At 48.7% G+C, this 20,991-nt stretch overlaps 2 protein-coding genes across 5 annotated transcripts in view; one reads left to right on the top strand and one right to left on the bottom strand.

The window, feature by feature from the left end:
* The window catches only part of LOC125537160 (chromatin remodeling protein EBS), a 29,519-nt gene extending 22,292 nt beyond the window's left edge, over window positions 1-7,227 (bottom strand). For all 4 annotated transcript variants that reach the window (XR_015616235.1, XR_015616236.1, XM_087543743.1 and 1 more), the window contains exon 1: window positions 7,012-7,227. Coding sequence is in view for 2 of the 4 variants with exons in the window: in XM_087543743.1 (XP_087399869.1) it covers window positions 7,012-7,084 (73 nt within the window). In the remaining 2 variants the exon portion in view is untranslated. The remainder of the gene's footprint in view (window positions 1-7,011) is intronic.
* LOC147984810 (uncharacterized) lies at window positions 822-3,119 on the top strand. Its single transcript, XM_087543742.1, has one exon. The coding sequence runs from the start codon at window positions 1,072-1,074 to the stop codon at window positions 2,875-2,877; it is 1,806 nt and encodes a 601-aa protein (XP_087399868.1). The 5' UTR covers window positions 822-1,071; the 3' UTR covers window positions 2,878-3,119.
* Window positions 7,228-20,991: the final 13,764 nt, after the last annotated feature.

Here is a 20,991-nt window from a genome sequence, read left to right as displayed (position 1 = left end):
TTTCCTTTCCAGACGATCAGTAGTGGTGCCCAGTTGGGGCGATCGAGGACTTTGTTGCATTTGGGGTTTATCTTTATTTTGGTTCCGTAGTTGGACCTTGATTGTATCTGGATGAATGTAATGATATTTGTGCTATTGTGTGACGTGGCGAGTGTAAGCCAACTATGTATCTTTTTCCCTTATTCATTACGTGGGTTATGTGAAGATTACCCCACTTGCGACACTGCTTACAATGCGGTTACGCCTCTAAGTCGTGCTTCGACACGTGGGAGATATAGCCGCATCGTGGGCGTTACATGATACTTGCTACGAAGACCAGGCTTGGTGAACAAAAAAGCACCGTTGAGCTCATCCACGAGCTCGTCGACAATCGGAATCTGGTATTTATCCTTGACAATAGTGACGGTGTCCTGGATTGGGGGTGCTAACCTAGCCGGCCCATGATCCTTGGGTTGGGCCGATGGGCCCTCATTCGTGGTCAAGACGGACTTCGGAGGCCGTACGCAGGAGGCGTGATCAAGACTACCTCCACCGAAGACTTGACGTATACTCCAAGATTTCTCTTGCCGCCTTGCTCCTAGATACCAACCTTGTAACCCTAAATACCCTCCCTGACGTGTATATAAGCCATAGGGTTTAGCCTGTAGAGGGGACATCAACGCAATATCATTCACCTAGCTCTAGAGTTAGACCACATATTACCATCTCGAGGTAGATCAACTCTGTACTTGTGTTATGGCCGGCCGGCTTAGGCCCGCAAGTTATCTTAGTTTTTATTTTCAGATTAGGCAAGTTATCTTAGGTTGATTCTTCTACAAGTTATCTAGGATATAAATATAGGTTGTAAGACTCTTTTTGAAGGCAAGCAATAAGAAGAATATTATCTCCTATTGCCCGGCTCCCTGAGGAGCCGGAACCCTAGCCGCCAACAGCCCTAGCCACCGCCCTTCTCCTAGCCGCGACGGCGCCCTGCCGCCACGTCTCCCTCCATCCTTCCCTTACCACCTACGCCCTAGACCTGGTAGAGTACTTGATCCTACCAATTTGGTATCAGGTAACCGGGTTTCGACCATGTCTCCGCCAATTCCACCGCCACCACCACCGCTGCCCGCCAACTCCTCCACCACCGCCGCCTCTGCGCCGGGCGTCACGGCCTCGTTCTCGGCGGGCACCACTGCGTCGCTCTCAGCGCCGGTCCTAACGGCACCCGGCACCACGCCAGGCCAAGGGCAGCCACAGGCCCCCGTCCAACACTCGCCGCCGCCATCACCTCCCCCGCAGCCGCAACAGTTCACGCCGGAGGCCATGGCGGGCGTCCCAACGACCTCGTCACCGCGGTTCAAGGGATCCGCCTCTACCTGGCAGGTCCGTACGGGCCACCCCCACCACTCCATGGCCGCGGGTCAGCAGGCGCTTCCGTGGTACTCGGCACCGGGGGCCATCACCGGACTCCATCCAGCCATGGCCGCGGGTCAGCAGGCGCTTCCGTGGTACTCGGCACCGGGGGCCGTCACCGGAGGCTACCCGGCGCTCCCCGCCGCAGCGGCCGCACCGCCGCCTTGGGCGCAGTGGCCGCCGCAGATCGCACCGGCAGCCCCGCCACTTCTCGCCACCACGGGGCCGCAGTGGCCCACCTGGACCGCGCCGGCCTCCGTCGCGCCCTACCTTCCAGCGGCCTCGGAGCAGGGTCCTCCACCGGCCCCGCCCAGCCCTAACCTGGGCACCGGCGCCTCGGAGCAGGGCCAGACCCAGCAGCTTCTTCCGGCGTCACCGCCGGCCCCCACGCCGCAGGCGCCGGTGCAGCTCCACCAGGCGCCGCCGCCATCGACAGTACCACCACCCGCGCCTAGGGCTACGGGTCGGCCCCTGCACCAGGTGCAGTTTCCACCGTCACCATCGCCGATCCCCGCTTGGGCGACCGGCTCGTCTTCGGGGCCGGTCTACTCCACAGCGCCGGAACACCCGACGCCCTCCCTGCGGTTTGATCACCCCTCCAGCTCGGCGAACTACGCCCCGGCGCTTCCCGACCCAGCATACGCGCCGGCGGCAACTACGGCCGCCCCCGGGCACGGCGGGCCGACACCCCCTCGCTTCGCCAAACTAGACTTTGCCACCTACGAGGGCACGGAGGACCCCCTCAACTGGCTCAACCAGTGCGAGCAGTTCTTTCGAGGGCAGCGGACGCTCGCTTCGGATCGCACCTGGCTCGCGTCCTATCATCTTCGAGGCGCAGCGCAGACCTGGTACTACGCCCTCGAGCAGGACGAGGGCGGCATGCCACCATGGGAGCGCTTCCGGGAGCTCTGTCTCCTCCGGTTTGGGCCTCCTATCCGCGGGAGCCGACTGGCGGCCCTCGGCCGCTTACCTTTCACATCCACGGTGCAGGACTACGCCGACCGCTTCCAGGCCCTGGCGTGCCACGCGCCGGGCATCTCCGCCACTCAGCGCGCCAAGTTATTTGTGGGCGGTCTACCGGACCATATCCGCATGGACGTGGAGCTTCGGGGACCCCAGGATCTCCAGTCGGCCATGTATTACGCCCGCGCGTTCGAGTGCCGCGCGGTGGCCATCCAGCAGGAATCACCGTCCCAGACTACTGGGTCGCTACCCGGACCGGATTCCGCGCAGGGTCGGCCTGTGCAGGCTTCTGCGGCACCCCTCGCCGCGACCGCGGGGCGCCCGTTCCGCCGGCTCGCCCCAGCTGAGATACTCGAGCGTCGCCGCCAAGGGTTGTGCTTCAACTGCGATGAACCCTACAAGCCCGGCCACGCCTGCCCGCGACTCTTCTACCTGGAGGTGGCAGACTACATTCCGGAGGACGTCGTCGCCGCTGACCTTGCCGCCCCAGATGTCGAGAAGGTGTTTGACGCTGGTTGATTACCTCGAAGAGTTCAAGCAAGCGCTTCCCCACCTTGCAGCTCGAGGACGAGCTGTTTGTGCAGGCGGGGAGAAGTGTTATGGCCGGCCGGCTTAGGCCCGCAAGTTATCTTAGTTTTTATTTTCAGATTAGGCAAGTTATCTTAGGCAAGTTATCTTAGGTTGATTCTTCTACAAGTTATCTAGGATATAAATATAGGTTGTAAGACTCTTTTTGAAGGCAAGCAATAAGAAGAATATTATCTCCTATTGCCCGGCTCCCTGAGGAGCCGGAACCCTAGCCGCCAACAGCCCTAGCCACCGCCCTTCTCCTAGCCGCGACGGCGCCCTGCCGCCGGCGCGCCCGATCCTCGCCACGTCTCCCTCCATCCTTCCCTTACCACCTACGCCCTAGACCTGGTAGAGTACTTGATCCTACCAACTTGATACCTCTCCACTAATATAAACAAGAGCAGAGCAGGACGTAAAGTTTTACCTCCATCAAGAGGACCCGAACTTGGATAAAACATCGTCTCTCTGTTCTTGTTACCATCTGTCCGAGATCCACAACTCGGGACCCCCTACCCCGAGGTCTGCCGGTTTTGACACCAACACTAGTGCTTTCATTGGGAGTTCCGCTGTGTGATCACCAGAAGGATCAATGGCTCATCTGCAGATCAACTGCGCCAACGGCCATGGGAGCGTTTACGCCCCCGGCCAGCTTTTTGTGTTCGGCGGCATGATCTTTTGCGCCGACTCGACGGGTCATCTCGCCTCTGTCAAAAACTACGCCCCAGGTCGAATCATGACTTTCGAAGGCCTCGAGTACACCACGGATTCCCGCAACGAACTTGTCCTGTCAGGATGGGCCCCGGCCGAATTGAGAACTCGCCCGGCTCCGAAGGCTCGACTTCGGAACCGATCTCCGTCGCGGCATCACTAGAAACCCCTGACGTAACTACTTCGGCCTGTCCTCTTCAGATCTCCAGTTCGGACATAGATCCAGCTCCCACCTCTGAAATTACGTTAGAGTTAGAACTGACCTCGGCGCAGAATCCGGAATCACTCCTAGATCCTTCGGCGCGTCAAGTTATACACTGGGCATACTTCGTGTCAGCCCCGCTTACAACCCAGCGATAAATCCCGAAGAGCAGTCTCACCTCAATGAGATGCTTGACCGTGTCCAGAGCATGTCCGTCTCGGACAGCAAGACTTCGGTTTATGATCAGGTCGAACTTAAAGTCGACAATCCGGAAATTTACATCCCACCCACCACCCACCTAGTGGCCACGGTCAATGATTTAACCGACGTGCTAGACTACGGCGAGGCCACGGACATGGATGGAGATGCCAATGGCCCCACCAAAGACACCTCGCCTCTGGTAAACACCGGCAGGTGGACTACTACATCTAGTTACGATGTCTACATGGCGGACACCCCCAATTCCCCTCCAAGACATCGGTGTAGACGCAGAAGAGGCAACAATGGGGAACCTAGCGGCAATAACGCAACCGCCGATAACGGCGGCACGGCAGCCGACAATGCCGACAACCCTAAGGAGGACCCTCAAGCTTCCCCTGCGCGGAACGGCACACCCGAAGGACATCTCAAGGACTTAGATCCCAGCGACCTCTTTGAAGGGGCCGATGACAACTATATGCCGAAATCCGAGGAAGACGAGAGCCTCGACACCGAGGACTACATAGTCCCCGAGGACCCTTCCGAACAAGAGCGCTTCCGGTGGCGCCTCATTGCCACGGCTCGGAGCATGAAGCGCAAGCAGCAGCAGCTGCAAGCCAACACTGACGCACTAAATGAAAAGTGGGTCAAAGTGCTCTCTGTCATGGAAGACCGGCGCTGTAGCACGCCGAAATCATACCCACGCAGGCGTCTGCTGCCGCAGTTTGATGAGGAGTTAGCCGTCGATGAGCCTGACCGACCCCCTAGAGGTCGGGACAGGCCCAGGCGGGAAAACCTTGACGCCCAGCCACCTCCACGCCGTTATGGCAAGGACCCCGTGGTCTCGTCTCAGGAGTTCAAGAAAGAGGCTAGGAGGAGTAGGTCGTGAGGATTCCACTATCGGTCACCCGAGCTCTCCGCAGATCGAGGAGGGAGATTAACAGGTGGATTTTGTTTATGCGCAACTTGGATGCAGATCTTCCTTGGGGAACATAAGGGAGACGAGGACAACAATCCAAAGAGGGTCAATAGTGAGGCACCAATTGGCCATATACCAGGAAAGCCAGTGAGATTGATGGGATGAATCTGAAGTCTCTGTTGTTGAAACGCATAGCCTGTTGGTGCCGCACGTCGTAGCCACATCTGCAGTCATTGTCGTTGGTTGCGACCTGTTCCAATCCCCTTTCCATACCAGTTTCTTCCAGATCCCTCCTACCCGACTTCCTCTACTCTGATGCTTCTTTATTGTATCCTGCACTTGACTGTAAATTAGTTTTCTTGCGCCTTCCTTGAGTTTTTTCAGAGACGAATCGAAGTTGGAATTATGAGTCACACGCGTGTGTTATCATATAAGTATTTCCCAAACTCAATATATCAGCAGGTTATCAGCACTATAGTCCTCTATCATTTGCAATAATATATGCATCGAACCAAATTCATCATTCATTTCAGTTCCTTAATCCTTGATCACTGTAACTTTATTGAGTCTCAAAGTCATTTTGTTTATTTATGTAATTTGTGCTTGATCTTAAACCATTGCCAATTGGAGATTTGGTTTTAAGTGATCAGTACTGCCACGGTTCATGACCATACAGTTACTAATTTTTTTGAGAAGAGAAGCTCTGATCTATACTTCTACTATTGCTTTTCCTGTCCTCTGTGCAGATTCTGTTCTCGGTGTGTATTCTTTTCTGATGTCCATCAACGAGTTGTCTGATTAAAATCAAAGCAGGTTAGCCATCTTGCTTAGTATGTACTATTGTCATCTAGGATTTTTTAGTCTGATGCATATATTCAAGAAGCTTGCAATTGCAAAAGTTTTTTCACAGCGCTAATACACACACTACCAACTGTACTATGACCACATTCTTATTCTTCCAATTTATGGTTATGTTATTCTTACATTTGTGTACTAAGTTCATCTTTCTTTGTTTTAAGCTACCCTATTTCTCCTTGAGAGTAACATATAACATATACATGTGATGCTAAAACTGGTAAACAAAGATCGTGCTTACAGACTTGCCAACACATGGTGTATTTTTGGGTATGTGCAGGTTGTCTTTCAGGCCAGTAAAAGTATTTTTATTGTTTCGGTCGTTTGTTGTAAATTGATTTGTATATATGGTAATATGGAATTTGGTTATCCTATTTAGTTTATTAAATTCTCGCCATCATGTTTTGTTGTACATTTGTTGGTAGTACAATCAACTCTGGATAATTGCAAGAGAAGTAAACTATATTCCTTTTGGATTGCAACTATATATATCTTCTTTCTACAATATACCAAGTTTACTTACATTGGTTATTTTAATATGTATGTCTAAAGTAGAATGGAATTTCCACATTTTCTATGTGTCCTCTAAGAATGCACCGCGTGAATTATGAGCATTGCATACTAATATCCCGCAGCAACGCGCGGGGAATCATCTAGTTCATAAAGGTCATAACAGAACAACAGAGCTTCCTATGTGTAACCTATTCTACCCAACTTAATTCAAGCGGACTGCATGTGCACAAGCACATAAGACACACTATCCAACTTAAAATTTTGAAGATACAAAATTTGGCCACAGACATAGAAAACTTGAGTTTTAATGCGGAGCACTGTCATCGGTGGTAACCAATTGATCTATCATTTTGTAAAATTCAAAAAACACAGCAAAAATGATGTGTTAAAATGTCCTTTCAAGTTTCAATGTGCTAATTTCTTCTTGAGCTGGCTAGCAATCCAGCTTATCCCCGAAGTGAACAGCAAAAAATATTTCTGTGTTCACCATGGTTCAAACAACACGTCAACTAAAATGTCCCAAGCCCCCCCCCCCCCCCCCCCCCCCCCCCAGGAACAACAACAGATATAAGGCACCGAGACCAGCCAACCAATACCACAAATTATTGCCGCAAAAACAAAATCCCACAAAAATAATCCGGAAAACTCAGGATCAGATGGAGGAGATGAGCTGGGGGGAGAGCCTCACGCTTGATGACTTTGTCGGACCCCTTGATGGTGTAGGACTCGAGGATCTTCTTGGGCGGACGCGTCTTAGCCATGGGCTCGGCGGGACGGCGACGGCGAGAGGCGTGAGGAGCGGGAAGCGGGGAGCTAGGGTTCGGAGAAGAATGGGGAAATTTTCTGTTGTCTACTACCCCTCCAAACAGAGCCTCGGCCTTTTTGGTTCGAAAACGCCGAGGCGCCCTTTTTTACCGCCTCTGTGCGCTACCATTTGATTCTTGCAGTGAAAATTCGCTTGGTAAATCATTCGCGGTAAATTATTGCCGCCGCCCAGTGAGCGGATGGGGACGTACGGGCCGTCGCTGTGGGCCTGGTGTTTGAACTTGCTTCGACTTGCCGCTCCGTCGCTCCCTTGTCGCTGACAATCTCTCCCTGTTGAGATGTGGCTTGCCCCCAAGCCGATGCCCTAGGAAACATTTGCTTCGGCGTCTCCGAGTCTTCCCAAGTAGCCATTTCAGCAGAACTATCAAACCATTGGACTAGCACTTGCAGGATTCGCTTAGCACCACGGGTCACTACACGCCACTGAAGAATGAGCTCGGGAACTTGCAAACGAACCTCAGGTGATGGAAGTGACAACAGAACTTGTTGCTCAGGTTTGAGTACCTTACGAAGCAAGGAAACGTGGAACATTGGATGGACCTTGCTAGATGTTGGTACCAGTCTATAGGCCACTTCACCGACACGCTCCCGTATCTTGTAAGGGCTGAAGAATTTATAGGCCAATTTATGGTTTTCTCGTGGAGCAACTGAAGCTTGAATGTATGGTTGCAGTTTTAGGAAGACCGATTCGCCCACCTCAAAAACCCTTTATGTTATGTGTTTGTCCGTCTGCGCTTTCATTCGTTGTTGAGCACACAAAATTTGTTGTTTAACTGTACTAAAGATAACTTGTCTCTGTTCAATCCACTGGGACGGATCATATTATGCCACTGTACAGTCAAGGCTAGTGCCAAAATGACTGGGAAGATGTCCATATATAATCTCAAAGGGAGTTCTATCAGTAGTTGAATGCTAGTTGGTATTGTACCAATACTCACAAATGGAAAGCCACTTAGCCCATTAGTGGGATGTGCACTGACGAAGCAACGCAAATAACATTCAATCTGTTGATTACGTTCAGTTTGTCCGTCAAATTGAGGATGCCTTGCAGAACTCATGTGCAGTTGGGTGCCCTGGGTATGTTGGAACAGTTCTTTCCAAAATGGACTAGTAAAGATGTAGGCACGATCAGAAACAATGGAGAGGGGTATAGCATGCAATTTGTAAACTGTGTTTAGAAAGGCCTCCGCAATTATCAAAGCCGTGAAGGGATGATGTAGTGGAATAAAGTGACCATACTTAGAAAGCTTGTCAATAACAACCAATACGCAGTTGTAGATGCCCAAAGTTGTGATAAAGGCAAAGGTGTCCCGTCTTTCTATGAGATGGTGATTATCATTTTCGGAGGAGTAGACTTTAACGATCCGACTACGAACGTGCGAGGAAGTCGCCCCTTAGCAATCGTAAACCAACTCCGAGGGGTTATTGACCATGCCGGAGCACGATCAACCTGACCACGAGGGCCTATCTCCTGCAAGCAACCAAAGAACAAGCAAGAAACTAAGATTGCAATCTGTATATTGCAAATATAAGAGGAAATCTTTATTGATCAAGGTGGGGTTATGTGACGTCTTCGTCTGGTCGTTGAACACAAACGAAGTACGCGAAGTTGCAGCTATGGCAAACTTTAATCTAAACAAAATCCAAAGTCTAAACGATGCCCTAAGGGTTGTATTGAAGGAAATATGCCCTAGAGGCAATAATAAAGTTATTATTTATTTCCTCACATCATGATAAATGTTTATTATTCATGCTAGAATTGTATTAACCGGAAACATAATACATGTGTGAATACATAGACAAACATAGTGTCACTAGTATGCCTCTACTTGACTAGCTCGTTGATCAAAGATGGTTGAGTTTCCTAGCCATAGACATGAGTTTGAGGGAAATATGCCCTAGAGGCAATAATAAAGTTATTATTTATTTCCTTATTTCATGATAAATGTTTATTATTCATGCTAGAATTGTATTAACCGAAAACATAATACATGTGTGAATACATAGACAAACATAGTGTCACTAGTATGCCTCTACTTGACTAGCTCGTTAATCAAAGATGGTTAAGTTTCCTAACCATAGTCATGAGTTGTCATTTGATTAACGGGATCACATCATTAGCAGAATGATGTGATTGACTTGACCCATTCCGTTAGCTTAGCACTTGATCGTTTAGTATGTTGCTATTGCTTTCTTCATGACTTATACATGTTCCTATGACTATGAGATTATGCATCTCTCGTTTACCGGAGGAACACTTTGTGTGCTACCAAACTTCACAACGTAACTAGGTGATTATAAAGGTGCTCTACAGGTGTCTCCGGAGGTACTTGTTGAGTTGGCGTATTTCGAGATTAGGATTTGTCACTCCGATCGTCGGAGAGGTATCTCTGGGCCCACTCAGTAATACACATCACTATAAGCCTTGCAAGCATTGTAACTAATGAGTTAGTTGCGGGATGATGTATTACGAAACGAGTAAAGAGACTTGCTGGTAACAAGATTGAACTAGGTATTGAGATACCGACGATCGAATCTTGGGCAAATAACATACCGATGACAAAGGGAACAACGTATGTTGTTATGCCTTTGACCGATAAAGATCTTCTATAATATGTAGGAGCCAATATGAGCATCCAGGTTCCGCTATTGGTTACTGACCGGACACGTGTCTCGGTCATGTCTACATAGTTCTCGAACCCATAGGGTCCGCAGCTTAACGTTCGGTGACGATTTGTATTATGAGTTTATGTGTTTTGATGTACCGAAGGTAGTTCGGAGTCCCGGATTAGATCGGGGACATGACGAGGAGTCTCAAAATGGTCGAGACGTAAAGATTGATGTATTGGACAACTATATTCGGACATCGGAAAGGTTCCGAGTGATTCAGGTATTTTTCGGAGTACCAAAGAGTTACGGGAATTCGTCGGGGAGTATATGGGCCTTATTGGGCTTTAGGGGAAAGAGAGAGGAGAGGCTGCCCCCCCAATGCTTAGTCCGAATTGGACTAGGGGGAGGGGCAGCGCCCCCTCCTTCCTTCTTTTCTCTTTTCCCTTTCCTTCTCTCCTACTCCTACTACTTGGAAGGGCTCCTAGTTCTACTAGGAAAGGGGGAATCCTACTCCCGGTGGGAGTAGGACTCCCCTAGGGCGCGCCATAGAGAGGGCCGACCCTCCCCCTCCTCCACTCCTTTATATACGGGGAGGGGGGCACCCCTTGGAGACACAACAATTGATCATTGATCTTTTAGCCGTGTGCAGTGTCCCCCTCCACCATAATCCACCTTGGTCATATCGTAGCGGTGCTTAGGCGAAGCCCTGCGTCGGTAGCATCATCATCACCGTCATCACGCTGTCGTGCTAACGGAACTCTCCCTCGAAGCTCTGCTGGATCGGAGTTCATGGGACGTCATCGAGCTGAACGTGTGCTGAACTCGGAGGTGACGTGCGTTCAGTACTTGGATCGGTCGGATCGTGAAGACATACGACTACATCAACCGCGTTGTGCTAACGCTTCCGCTTTCGATCTACGAGGGTACATGGACACACTCTCCCCTCTCGTTGCTATGCATCACCATGATCCTGTGTGTGCATAGGATTTTTTTTGAAATTACTACGTTCCCCAACAGAGTTGTCATTTGATTAACGGGATCACATCATTAGGAGAATGATGTGATTGACATGACCCATTCCGTTAGCTTAGCACTTGATCGTTTAGTTTACTGCTATTGCTTTCTTCATGACTTATACATGTTTCTATGACTATGAGATTATGCAACTCCCAATTACCTGTGCTACCAAATGTCACAATGTAACTGGGTGATTATAAAGGTGCTCTACATGTGTCTCCGATGGTGTTCCTTGAGTTGGCATAGATCGAGAATAGGATTTGTCACTCCGATTGTTGGAGAGGTATCTCTGGGCCCTCTCGGCAATGCACATCACTATAAGCCTTGCAAGCAATGTAACTAATGAGTTAGTTGCGGGATGATGCATTATGGAACGAGTAAAGAGACTTGTCGGTAACGAGATTGAACTAGGTATTGAAATACCGACGATCGAATCTCGGGCAAGTAACATACTGATGACAAAGGGAACAACGTATGTTGTTATGCGGTTCGACTCATAAAGATCTTCGTAGAATATGTAGGAACCAATATGGGCATCCAGGTTCCGCTATTGGTTATTGACCAGAGAAGTGTCTCGGTCATGTCTACATAGTTCTCGAACCCGTAGGGTCCGCACGCTTAACGTTCATTGACGATATAGTATTTATGAGTTATGTATGTTGGTAACCGAATGTTGTTCAGAGTTCCGGATAAGATCACAGACATGACGAGGAACTCCGGAATGGTCCGGAGATAAAGTTTGATATATGGGATAATAGTGTTTGGTCTCCGAAATTCATCGGAAGGGGTTCCAGATGTTTCTCGAAATGTTTGGGTATGAGAACACTTTATTTGGGCCAAAGGGGAAAGCCCACAAGGTTTTTGGAAAGCGCAAAAGGAAGTTTTGCGGAGTCCAGGGGCCAGATGTAACGCCCCGGATGTAACTTTCCCAATTTGTACTCCAACTCTTGCCGTTTCCGGCATTAAGTTATTTATTTCCTCGGGTTCGGGTTTTTTTGTCTCCGTGTGTTGTTGTCTTTGTCATGCATCTCATATCATGTCATCATGTGCATTGCATTTGCATACATGTTTGTCTCATGCATTCGAGCATTTTCCCCGTTGTCCGTTTTGCATTCCGGTGCTTCGTTCTCCTCCGGTGGTCATTTCTAGCTTTCTTTCGTGTGTGGGGATTAAACATTTCCGGATTGGACCGAGACTTGCCAAGCGGCCTTGGTTTACTACCGCAAACCACCTGTCAAGTTTCGTACCATTTGGACTTCGTTTGATACTCCAACGGTTAACCGAGGGACCGAAAAGGCCTCGTGTGTGTTGCAGCCCAACACCCCTCCAATTTGGCCCAAAACCCACCAAACTCTGCTCCATATCCTAGAGCGTTCGATCACGATCGCGTAGCCGAAAACCGCACCTCATTTGGACTCTCCTAGCTCCACTTATGCCTATAAATAGACCCCCCCCGTTTTCGGATCTTCTCCTCCCACGAAACCCTAAAAAAACATATCTCCGCCGCCGCCGGACGTGTCCGGACGGAGCCGGACAACGTCCGGATCCCGCCGCCCTCTCCCGCGCTGCCACGTGGCAACCGGCGCCCGCTGCCGCCACGGCCCGCCGAGGCCCATCTCCGGCCTTCCTCCCCGCCGCTCGGGCCAGAGGCCGCCGCCCGCGTCGTCCTCCCCGCGGCCGGTGGCCGAGCCCACCTCGCCACGCCGCCGCTGTTCCTGCCGGCGAGGGCCCGCCGCCCCGAAGCTCAGCGCCGTCCTGCGCCTCACCTGGCGGCCGCCGCCGCCGCCGCCTTGTTCCCCGTGCGCCCCGGGCCTCCCTCGCAGCTCCGGCAAGCCGCCGGCCTCCTCCACCGTCGATTCCGGCGAACAGCTACAGTAACTCCGGCGTGCTCCGAAATCCGTGCCGATCCGGATCTCAGATCTGAAAACCCTAGGGTTGACTTTTGCCTCTCTGTTAATTTTTTATGCAATCTTTGACCGGCTATACCTTCGCATCCGTAGCTCCGTTTTGGACATATAGTATATCCAAATGTTCGCCTCGACGAGCACATCATTTCATTCCATTGCATCATTTTCATTTGAGCTCATCTTGATGCCCGAAATTCTGTTAGAAGGAGGCTTCGTGAGTTAATTGTCAGATCTGCTAGTTCATCTTAGACTTTTGTCATTTTTGCCATGATTATTGTGTGCATGATATGCCTGTGAGTCCTTCATATGTTTTGTTAAGCATCTTGTTTTATTTCCAGAGGTGCAACCCATGCATTTTTAGGATGTGTGTGGTGACTTGTGCAAGCTTGCAAAGTGAGGCACCCGGTAAATCTGTTTTCTGGGACTTAGTAGTTTTCACAAAGTCTGGGATTATTTAGTTCATGATGCCATATGTTCATGCTATTTCCTAGTGATCTGTGCCTTTTTTGAGGATGGTCAATAAGGGAGTTTTGTTAATCTTGTAGTGCTCTATCCATCCATGTCTTTGTTTGCAATTATGGAGCACCCTAGCTTGAGTCAATCGAGCTCTACTTTTGCTTCGTTGTGAATCTGGGCAGATCGTCAACTTGTTTGCGATTTTGCCGATGTTATTGTAGTTGATCCGTGCATGCTATGCCATTGTTCTTGCCATGTCTAGCTTGAATTTTGTGCCTTATTAAGGGATGTATGATTGTCTTGCCATGACTTGCTCCGTGGTGAGTGCATCGAGCTCGTAAACATGCCTTCGTGAGTTATGTTTCAGCATGTCCCAGTTTTCACTAAGTCTGAAAACTGATTATGTTTTTGCTATGTTCGTGTGCTTGTTAGTATATTTTGTGATCGCTTTTGGCTCAAGGTCACTAAGGGACTTTTGTTAAGCTTGTTGAGTAGCTCCATGCCATGTCTTTATTTGTCATGTTCAGGTCCTGTAGCATGTTGTTTTGTTGCTCCGAAGAGGGCTATATGATCTGAAATTCCAGACAAGTGTCAATTTCAAGTCTGAGATCTGTTTTACCATTTGCGTTTTTGCCATGCTTATTTGAACCTGTTAATGGATGATTTGGCCGTAGCTCAGTGCTAGACTTTTGTTAAGAATCTTGTGTGCATCCCTGCCATGTATTTTGTTGTCATGTTTGGGTGCTGTAGCATGTTCATTTCATTGCATTTAGATGCCTACTTGCTGTAAATCGCAGACCGGTGTCATATTTGAATCGCTTGCCATTTCCAAACCGTAACTCCGATTCCGGCGTTCTTTATATCGTTTTCAAGCGATTTCATCTCATATTTCCAGTGCCACACTTGATTTTCCAAGTTGAGGCCAGGTTCATGCATTTCCTGTCATATCTTGCATTTTGCATCCCGCATCGCATCCCGCATAGCATACCATCATTGCATCTTATTGTTTGAGCTTGCACGTGGTTGATTGTATCCTTGTTGCTTATTTGTCTTGTTTGGGTAGAGCCGGGAGACGAGTTCGCTAACGAGGAGCCCGTTGAGTTTGCTTTTGAGGATCCAGTCAACTCTGACAGCTGTGCAGGCAAGATGATCATACCCTCGAAATCACTACTATCTTTGCTATGCTAGTTTGCTCGCTCTTTGCTATGCCAATGCTACGATGCCTACCTTTTGCTTGTCAGCCTCCCAATTGCCATGTTGAACCTCTAACCCACCATGTCCTAGCAAACCGTTGATTGGCTATGTTACCGCTTTGCTCAGCCCTTCTTATAGCGTTGCTAGTTGCAGGTGAAGATTGGAGCCGTTCCTTGTCGGAACATTTATTTACTTGTTGGGATGTCATTATATTATCTTGCTATCTTAATGCATCTATATACTTGGTAAAGGGTGGAAGGCTCGGCCTCTTGCCTAGTGTTTTGTTCCACTCTTGCCGCCCTAGTTTCCGTCATATCGGTGTTATGTTCCCGGATTTTGCGTTCCTTACGCGGTTGGGTTATAATGGGAACCCCTTGATAGTTCGCCTTGATTAAAGCTTTTCCAGCAATGCCCAACATTGGTCTTACCATTCGCCACCTAGCCTCTTTTTCCCTTGGGTTACCGGAGCCCAAGGGTCATCTTATTTTAACCCCCCCGGGCCAGTGCTCCCTCTGAGTGTTGGTCCGAACTGAGCTGCCTGCGGGGCCACCTCGGGGAAACTTGAGGGTTGGTTTTACTTGTAGCTAGTCTCATCTGAGTGTGCCCTGAGAACGAGATATGTGTAGCTCCTATCGGGATTTGTCAGCACATTCGGGCGGTGTTGCTGGTCTTGTTTTAACCCGTCGAAGTGTCTTGAGTTACCGAGATACCGAGTCTGATCGGAACGTCTTGGGAGGAGGTCTATTCCTTCGTTGACCGTGAGAGCTTGTCATGGGCTAAGTTGGGACTCCCCTGCAGGGATTGAACTTTCGAAAGCCGTGCCCGTGGTTATGGGCAGATGGGAATTTGTTAACGTCCGGTTGTAGATAACTTGAACCTTAATTAATTAAAATGGATCAACTGAGTGTGTTACCGTGATGGCCTCTTCTCGGCGGAGTCCGGGAAGTGGACACAGTGTTGGAGTAATGTTTGCGCAGATTGTTCTCTAGCTTCTCGCTCGTGCTTTGCCTCCTCTTCTCGCTCTCTTTTGCGAATAAGTTAGCCACCATACTTGCTAGTCGATTGCTGCAGCTCCACTCATATTTTACCTTGCCTTACCTATAAGCTTGAATAGTCTTGATCGCGAGGGTGCGAGATTGCTGAGTCCCTGTGGCTCACAGATTACTATTACACCAGATGCAGGGCCCGATGATTCCGCTCCAGGAGACGCGTATGAGCTCAAGTGGGAGTTCGACGAAGACTCTCAACGATACTACGTTTCCTTTCCCGATGATCAGTAGTGGTGCCCAGTTGGGGGTGATTGGGACCGTTGTCGCATGTTGGGTTCTCTTTATTTTGGCGCCGTAGTCGGGCCATGAGTGTTTTGGATGATGTAATGTTATTTATGTACTTGATTGACATGGCGAGTGTAAGCCAACTATGTTATCTCCCCTTTTATTATCATATTACATGGGATGTTGTGAAGATTGCCTAACTTGCGACATATGCCTTAAATGCGATTATGTCTCTAAGTCGTGCCTCGACACATGGGAGCTATAGTCGCATTGAGGGTGTTACAAGTTGGTATCAGAGCCTTCCCCGACCTTAGGAGCCCCATTGCTTGATCGTTATTAGTGGTCGAGTTGTGTCTAGAAAAATGTTTTGAGTCATTTAGGAATTATATATCGGAGAGTTTAGGAATTCTTTTTACTTCCCAGTCTCCTCATCGCTCTGGTAAGGCATCCTGACGTAGAGTTTTGACTCTTCTCTTCTCAAATTTCACTAATTTTTTTTAGGATCACGCGGGTATCTTGGAATTGTTCCGATGGTTTTATGATGAGAACATTGTCTTGGTGCCTCCTGTCAGGGGTTTAGTGGAAGTGTCCCGGGGAGTTGAGCTCTGAGGTGTTGTCATCATAATTTTATCGTTGCAGTTCTGGAATACCTGAGTCTAGTACGCCGACATCGAAAATCTCTTTTATGCAGTTCGTTGGTCAGATAACCTCGACGCCACCCAGTACTGGGGCGGGAGTTCGGGAGTATCGCCATAACTTGTATAACGGATGCTTTTCGAAGGTTGAGGTAGATGGTTTCCGAAGGTTTCTTGGTTATGTGTTGAAGGATGGATACAGCTGGATGTAGGATTTGCTAGTTTGGGTGAGATATTATGCTTCCCCTGTATCCCCAACACCTGATTGCATAACCGGAAAGGTTCGGAAGTTTCATAGGTGGGAATTCTAGTAGCTCTAGTTTTTCTTCCACGGATATTGGTTTGAGATTGGGATTTCTTACCGATTATTCGTTCTTGATCCGTACCTTGTTGATTTGTTTCTCTACCTTAATTCTACGTGGCTTCTCAATTTATGGATATGTGACCATTTCAAGAGGAATGCATTCGTTCATTTTGTTCGGATGTGAAGACTATAAGTTGCAATTTTCATGCCGTTGGATTCAGCTTCAATATTTATCTGTCAATGTGCTAATGGTGGTCAACCTCTTCAGGATGGCTCCTCCAACGCGCACGACTCCGAATCCTGATCCGCCACCACCTCCACCTCCTCCAGAGGCATGGCAAGCTGTGATGGCAGCAACCAATGCAAACACACAGCTGATCATGCAAATTCTTCAAGAGCGCAATCAAGGCAGTCAAGGGAATCAAGGCAGCAATCAGAGTCACTTTGCTACACTCAACCAGTTCCTTGCTAACGGGCCAAAGACTTTCAGCAATTGTGTTGAGGCAACCGATGCTGACGATTGGCTTGTGGATCTGTGCAAGCATTTCGAGTGCAGTAACGTCAGGCCTGAGGACTTTGTCAAGTTCGTTTCCTTCCAACTCAAAGATCAAGCTGCAGAATGGTTCCAGCAGTACAAGGACTCCAGAGGTGGACGTGTTAGCACTTGGGATGATTTCCGTCGAGATTTCCGAGCTCATCATATTCCGCAGAGCGTGGTTGAAAGCAAGCGTGAGGAATTCCGCAATCTGAAGCAAGGCTCTTTGTCTGTCTATGACTACAACAAGTTATTCCAGAAGCTCGCCCGCTTTGCCAAGCAGGATGTCCCTGATGAGAAGAGCATGATATATCAGTTCAGGGGTGGTCTCAGAGAAGATATTCAGCTCGCTCTTGTTCTCTTCGAGCCCTTGAGATACGATGAGTTCTACAACATGGCACTGAAGCAAGAGGCTGCTCAGTTGAGGTGTGATGCTTCCAAGAAGCGAGTCAGAGATGCTACTCCTTCTTCCTCTACTCAAGTGGCCAAGCAGCAGAAGTTTTGGCTTCCTCCTCCTCCGTTCCGTCAGCCGTATCAGCAGAAGAGTAAAGGTGGCAGTGGTTCTTCCCACCCACCCAACCCTGGCTTTCAGAACAAGACTTCGTCTCAAGCTCCAAGATCGAGTGCTCCGTATCACCGTCCGCTTTCAGAGGTCACGTGCAACAAGTGCCAACAGAAGGGTCACTATGCCAACAAGTGTCTCAACCAGAGGCGTCTTCCTCCTCCTCCTCCTATCAGATCGACAAGTACAACTGTGGTCAAGCATAACCCCAAGCATGCCAAGGTCAATTTGATGAATGCAGCTCAGGCAGAGGACTCGTCAGATGTGATCATGGGTAACCTTCCTGTTAATGATATTCCCGCGAAAGTACTTTTTGACTCTGGTGCATCGCATTCCTTCATGTCTTTCCCATTTGCATCAGAGAACAATTTTAGTACTAAGGCTTTACCTAGAGCTATGCAAGTCATCTCTCCAGCTAAGCGTCTGAGTTCTAGTTTGATGGTTCCGGATATTTCTATCTTGATGGGTGATTTCAAGTTTCTGGCTTCTCCAATGGTTCTTGGTAACTCGGATATTGATCTTATTCTCGGGATGGATTGGCTTTCTAAGCACAAGGCTCAGCTTGATTGTGCAGCCAGGCAGATTCAATTGACTCATTCGTCGGAGGATGTAATTGTCTTTGCCGCTCAGGATAATTCCATCCGTCTGTTTTCTCTCAATGAGAAGGGTGAATTGGATGCCATCTCTCAAATTCCAGTTGTTTGCGAATATCAAGACGTCTTTCCAGAAGAGCTTCCAGGAATGCCTCCGCACCGGCCAGTTGAATTCGTTATTGATCTTGAGCTTGGCACGGAACCTGTGTGCAAACGTCCTTACAAGCTCGGACCTGAAGAATTGAAGGAGCCGAAGAAGCAACTCGATATGCAAGAGAAAATGGGTCTCATCCAGCCTAGTTCTTCTCCGTGGGGTTGTGGTGTTCTTTTTGTGAAGAAGAAGGATGGAACGGACCGACTTTGTGTTGATTACCGTCCAGTGAACAAGAAGACCATCAAGAACAAATATCCACTTCCCAACATCAATGAGCTGTTCGAACAACTCAAAGGTGCCCAAGTATTCTCCAAGCTTGATCTCCGTATGGGCTATCATCAGATTCTCATTCGTGAAGAAGATATTCCCAAGACAGCATTCAGAACAAGCTTTGGTTCATATGAATACACTGTCATGTCTTTTGGCCTCGCCAACGCTCCTCCGACGTTCTCTCGCATGATGAACTTCATCTTCAACGCCTACACCAATGACTTCGTTTTGGTCTATCTCGACGACATTCTGGTTTTCTCCAAGAACAAGGAAGATCATGCCAAGCATTTGCGTTTGGTTCTCGATAAGCTCAGAGAACATCAGTTCTACGCCAAGTTCTCCAAGTGTGAATTTTGGCTTAATGAGGTTCTTTATCTTGGTCATATCATCTCTGCCAAGGGCATTGCCGTGAATCCTGAGAAGGTGTCTGCAATTGTGAATTGGGAACCTCCTCAGAATGTGAAGCAACTCCGCAGTTTTCTCGGTCTCGCAAGCTATTGCTGAAGATTCGTTGAAAACTTTTCTAAGATCGCGAAGCCTCTCTCAAATCTTCTTCAGAAGCACGTCAAGTACGTTTGGTCTCCGGAGTGTGATATTGCTTTCAACACTTTGAAAGAGAAATTGATCACTGCTCCAGTTCTGACTCCGCCTGATGAATCCAAGCCGTACGAGGTCTTTTGTGATGCCTCTCTCCAAGGTCTTGGCGCAGTATTGATGCAAGAGAAGAAAGTTGTTGCTTATACATCTCGCTAGTTGAAGCCTAATGAGAAGAACTACCCCACTCATGATCTCGAGTTGGCGGCAGTTGTGCATGCTCTTTTGACTTGAAGACATCTTCTATTGGGAAGAAAAGTGGACATTTTCACTGATCACAAGAGTCTCAAGTACATCTTCACTCAGCCTAATCTCAACCTCAGGCAAACTCGATGGGTCGAAATGATTCAAGAGTATAATCCAAGTATCGAGTATACTCCAGGCAAGGCTAATGTGATTGCTGACGCTTTGAGCAGGAAAGCTTACTGCAACAGTCTGATTCTCAAGCCTTATCAACCCGAGCTTTGTGAAGCTTTCCGCAAACTTAATCTCAAGTTGTTCCTCAAGGTTTCCTCGCCAACCTTCAAGTCTCTCCTACCTTAGAAGACCAGATTCGCCAAGCCCAGCTTCTTGATGCTATGGTGAAAAAGGTGAAGATTGGGATTGCCAAGAGTCAGTCCAAGTACAAGTGCTACCGCCTTGATGACAAGGACACTCTCTTCTTCAAGGATCGTATTGTTGTGCCCAAAGGTGACCTCCGTAAAGTGATCATGAACGAGGCTCACAATTCTCTCCTCTCCATCCACCCTGGGAGCACGAAGATGTATTAGGACCTTAAGCAAGCTTATTGGTGGACTCGAATGAAGCGCGAGATCGCTCAATTCGTGAATGAATGTGATGTCTGCAGAAGAGTGAAGGCAGAACACCAAAGGCCAGCTGGTCTCCTCCAACCTCTTGCCATTCCAGAATGGAAGTTTGACCACATTGAGATGGACTTCGTGACTGGGTTTCCAAAGTCCAAGCGTGGCAATGATGCTATATTCGTTGTCATCGACAAACTCACCAAAGTGGCTCATTTTCTGCCTATCAAAGATTCGATCACTGCAACTCAATTGGCGGAGCTCTATACCTCTCGCATTGTCTCTCTGCACAGTATTCCTCAAGTGATCTCTTCAGACCGTGGCAGCATCTTTACCTCGAAGTTTTGGGATTCTTTTCAGAAGGCCATGGGCACTAACATTCGTTTCAGCACAGCTTTCCATCCTCAAACAAGCGGTCAAGTTGAGCGTGTCAACCAGATTCTTGAAGATATGCTCAGGGCTTGTGTGATCTCCTTCGGCATGAAGTGGGAGGATTGTCTTCCTTATGCTGAATTCTCCTACAACAACAGTTTTCAAGCAAGTTCGGGCAAGGCCCCTTTTGAAACTGTATGGCAGGAAGTGCCGTACCCCTCTCAACTGGTCTGAAACCGGTGAACGTCAGCTTTTGGGTAATGACTTAATCACAGAGGCAGAAGAAATGTGCAAAGTCATTCGAGATAACCTCAAAGCAGCCCAATCCCGTCAGAAGAGCTACTATGATAGTAAGCACCATGATTTGGCTTTCGAGATCGGAGATCATGTTTACCTCCGTGTCTCTCCTATCAAAGGTACTCGTCGCTTCGGTATCAAAGGGAAGCTTGCCCCTAGATATGTGGGACCTTTCAAGATTGTCAGCAAGAGAGGCGACCTCGCCTATCAACTCGAGCTTCCTTCAAACTTTGCAAATGTTCATGACGTGTTCCATGTCTCTCAGCTTC

Source organism: Triticum urartu, chromosome 2A (assembly GCF_056163025.1).
Source record: "Triticum urartu cultivar PI428250 chromosome 2A, HENAU_Tu73, whole genome shotgun sequence".
NCBI lineage: Eukaryota > Viridiplantae > Streptophyta > Magnoliopsida > Poales > Poaceae > Triticum > Triticum urartu.
Note: the sequence above shows the minus strand (reverse complement) of the source record. Positions and strands in the feature narration are given on the sequence as shown.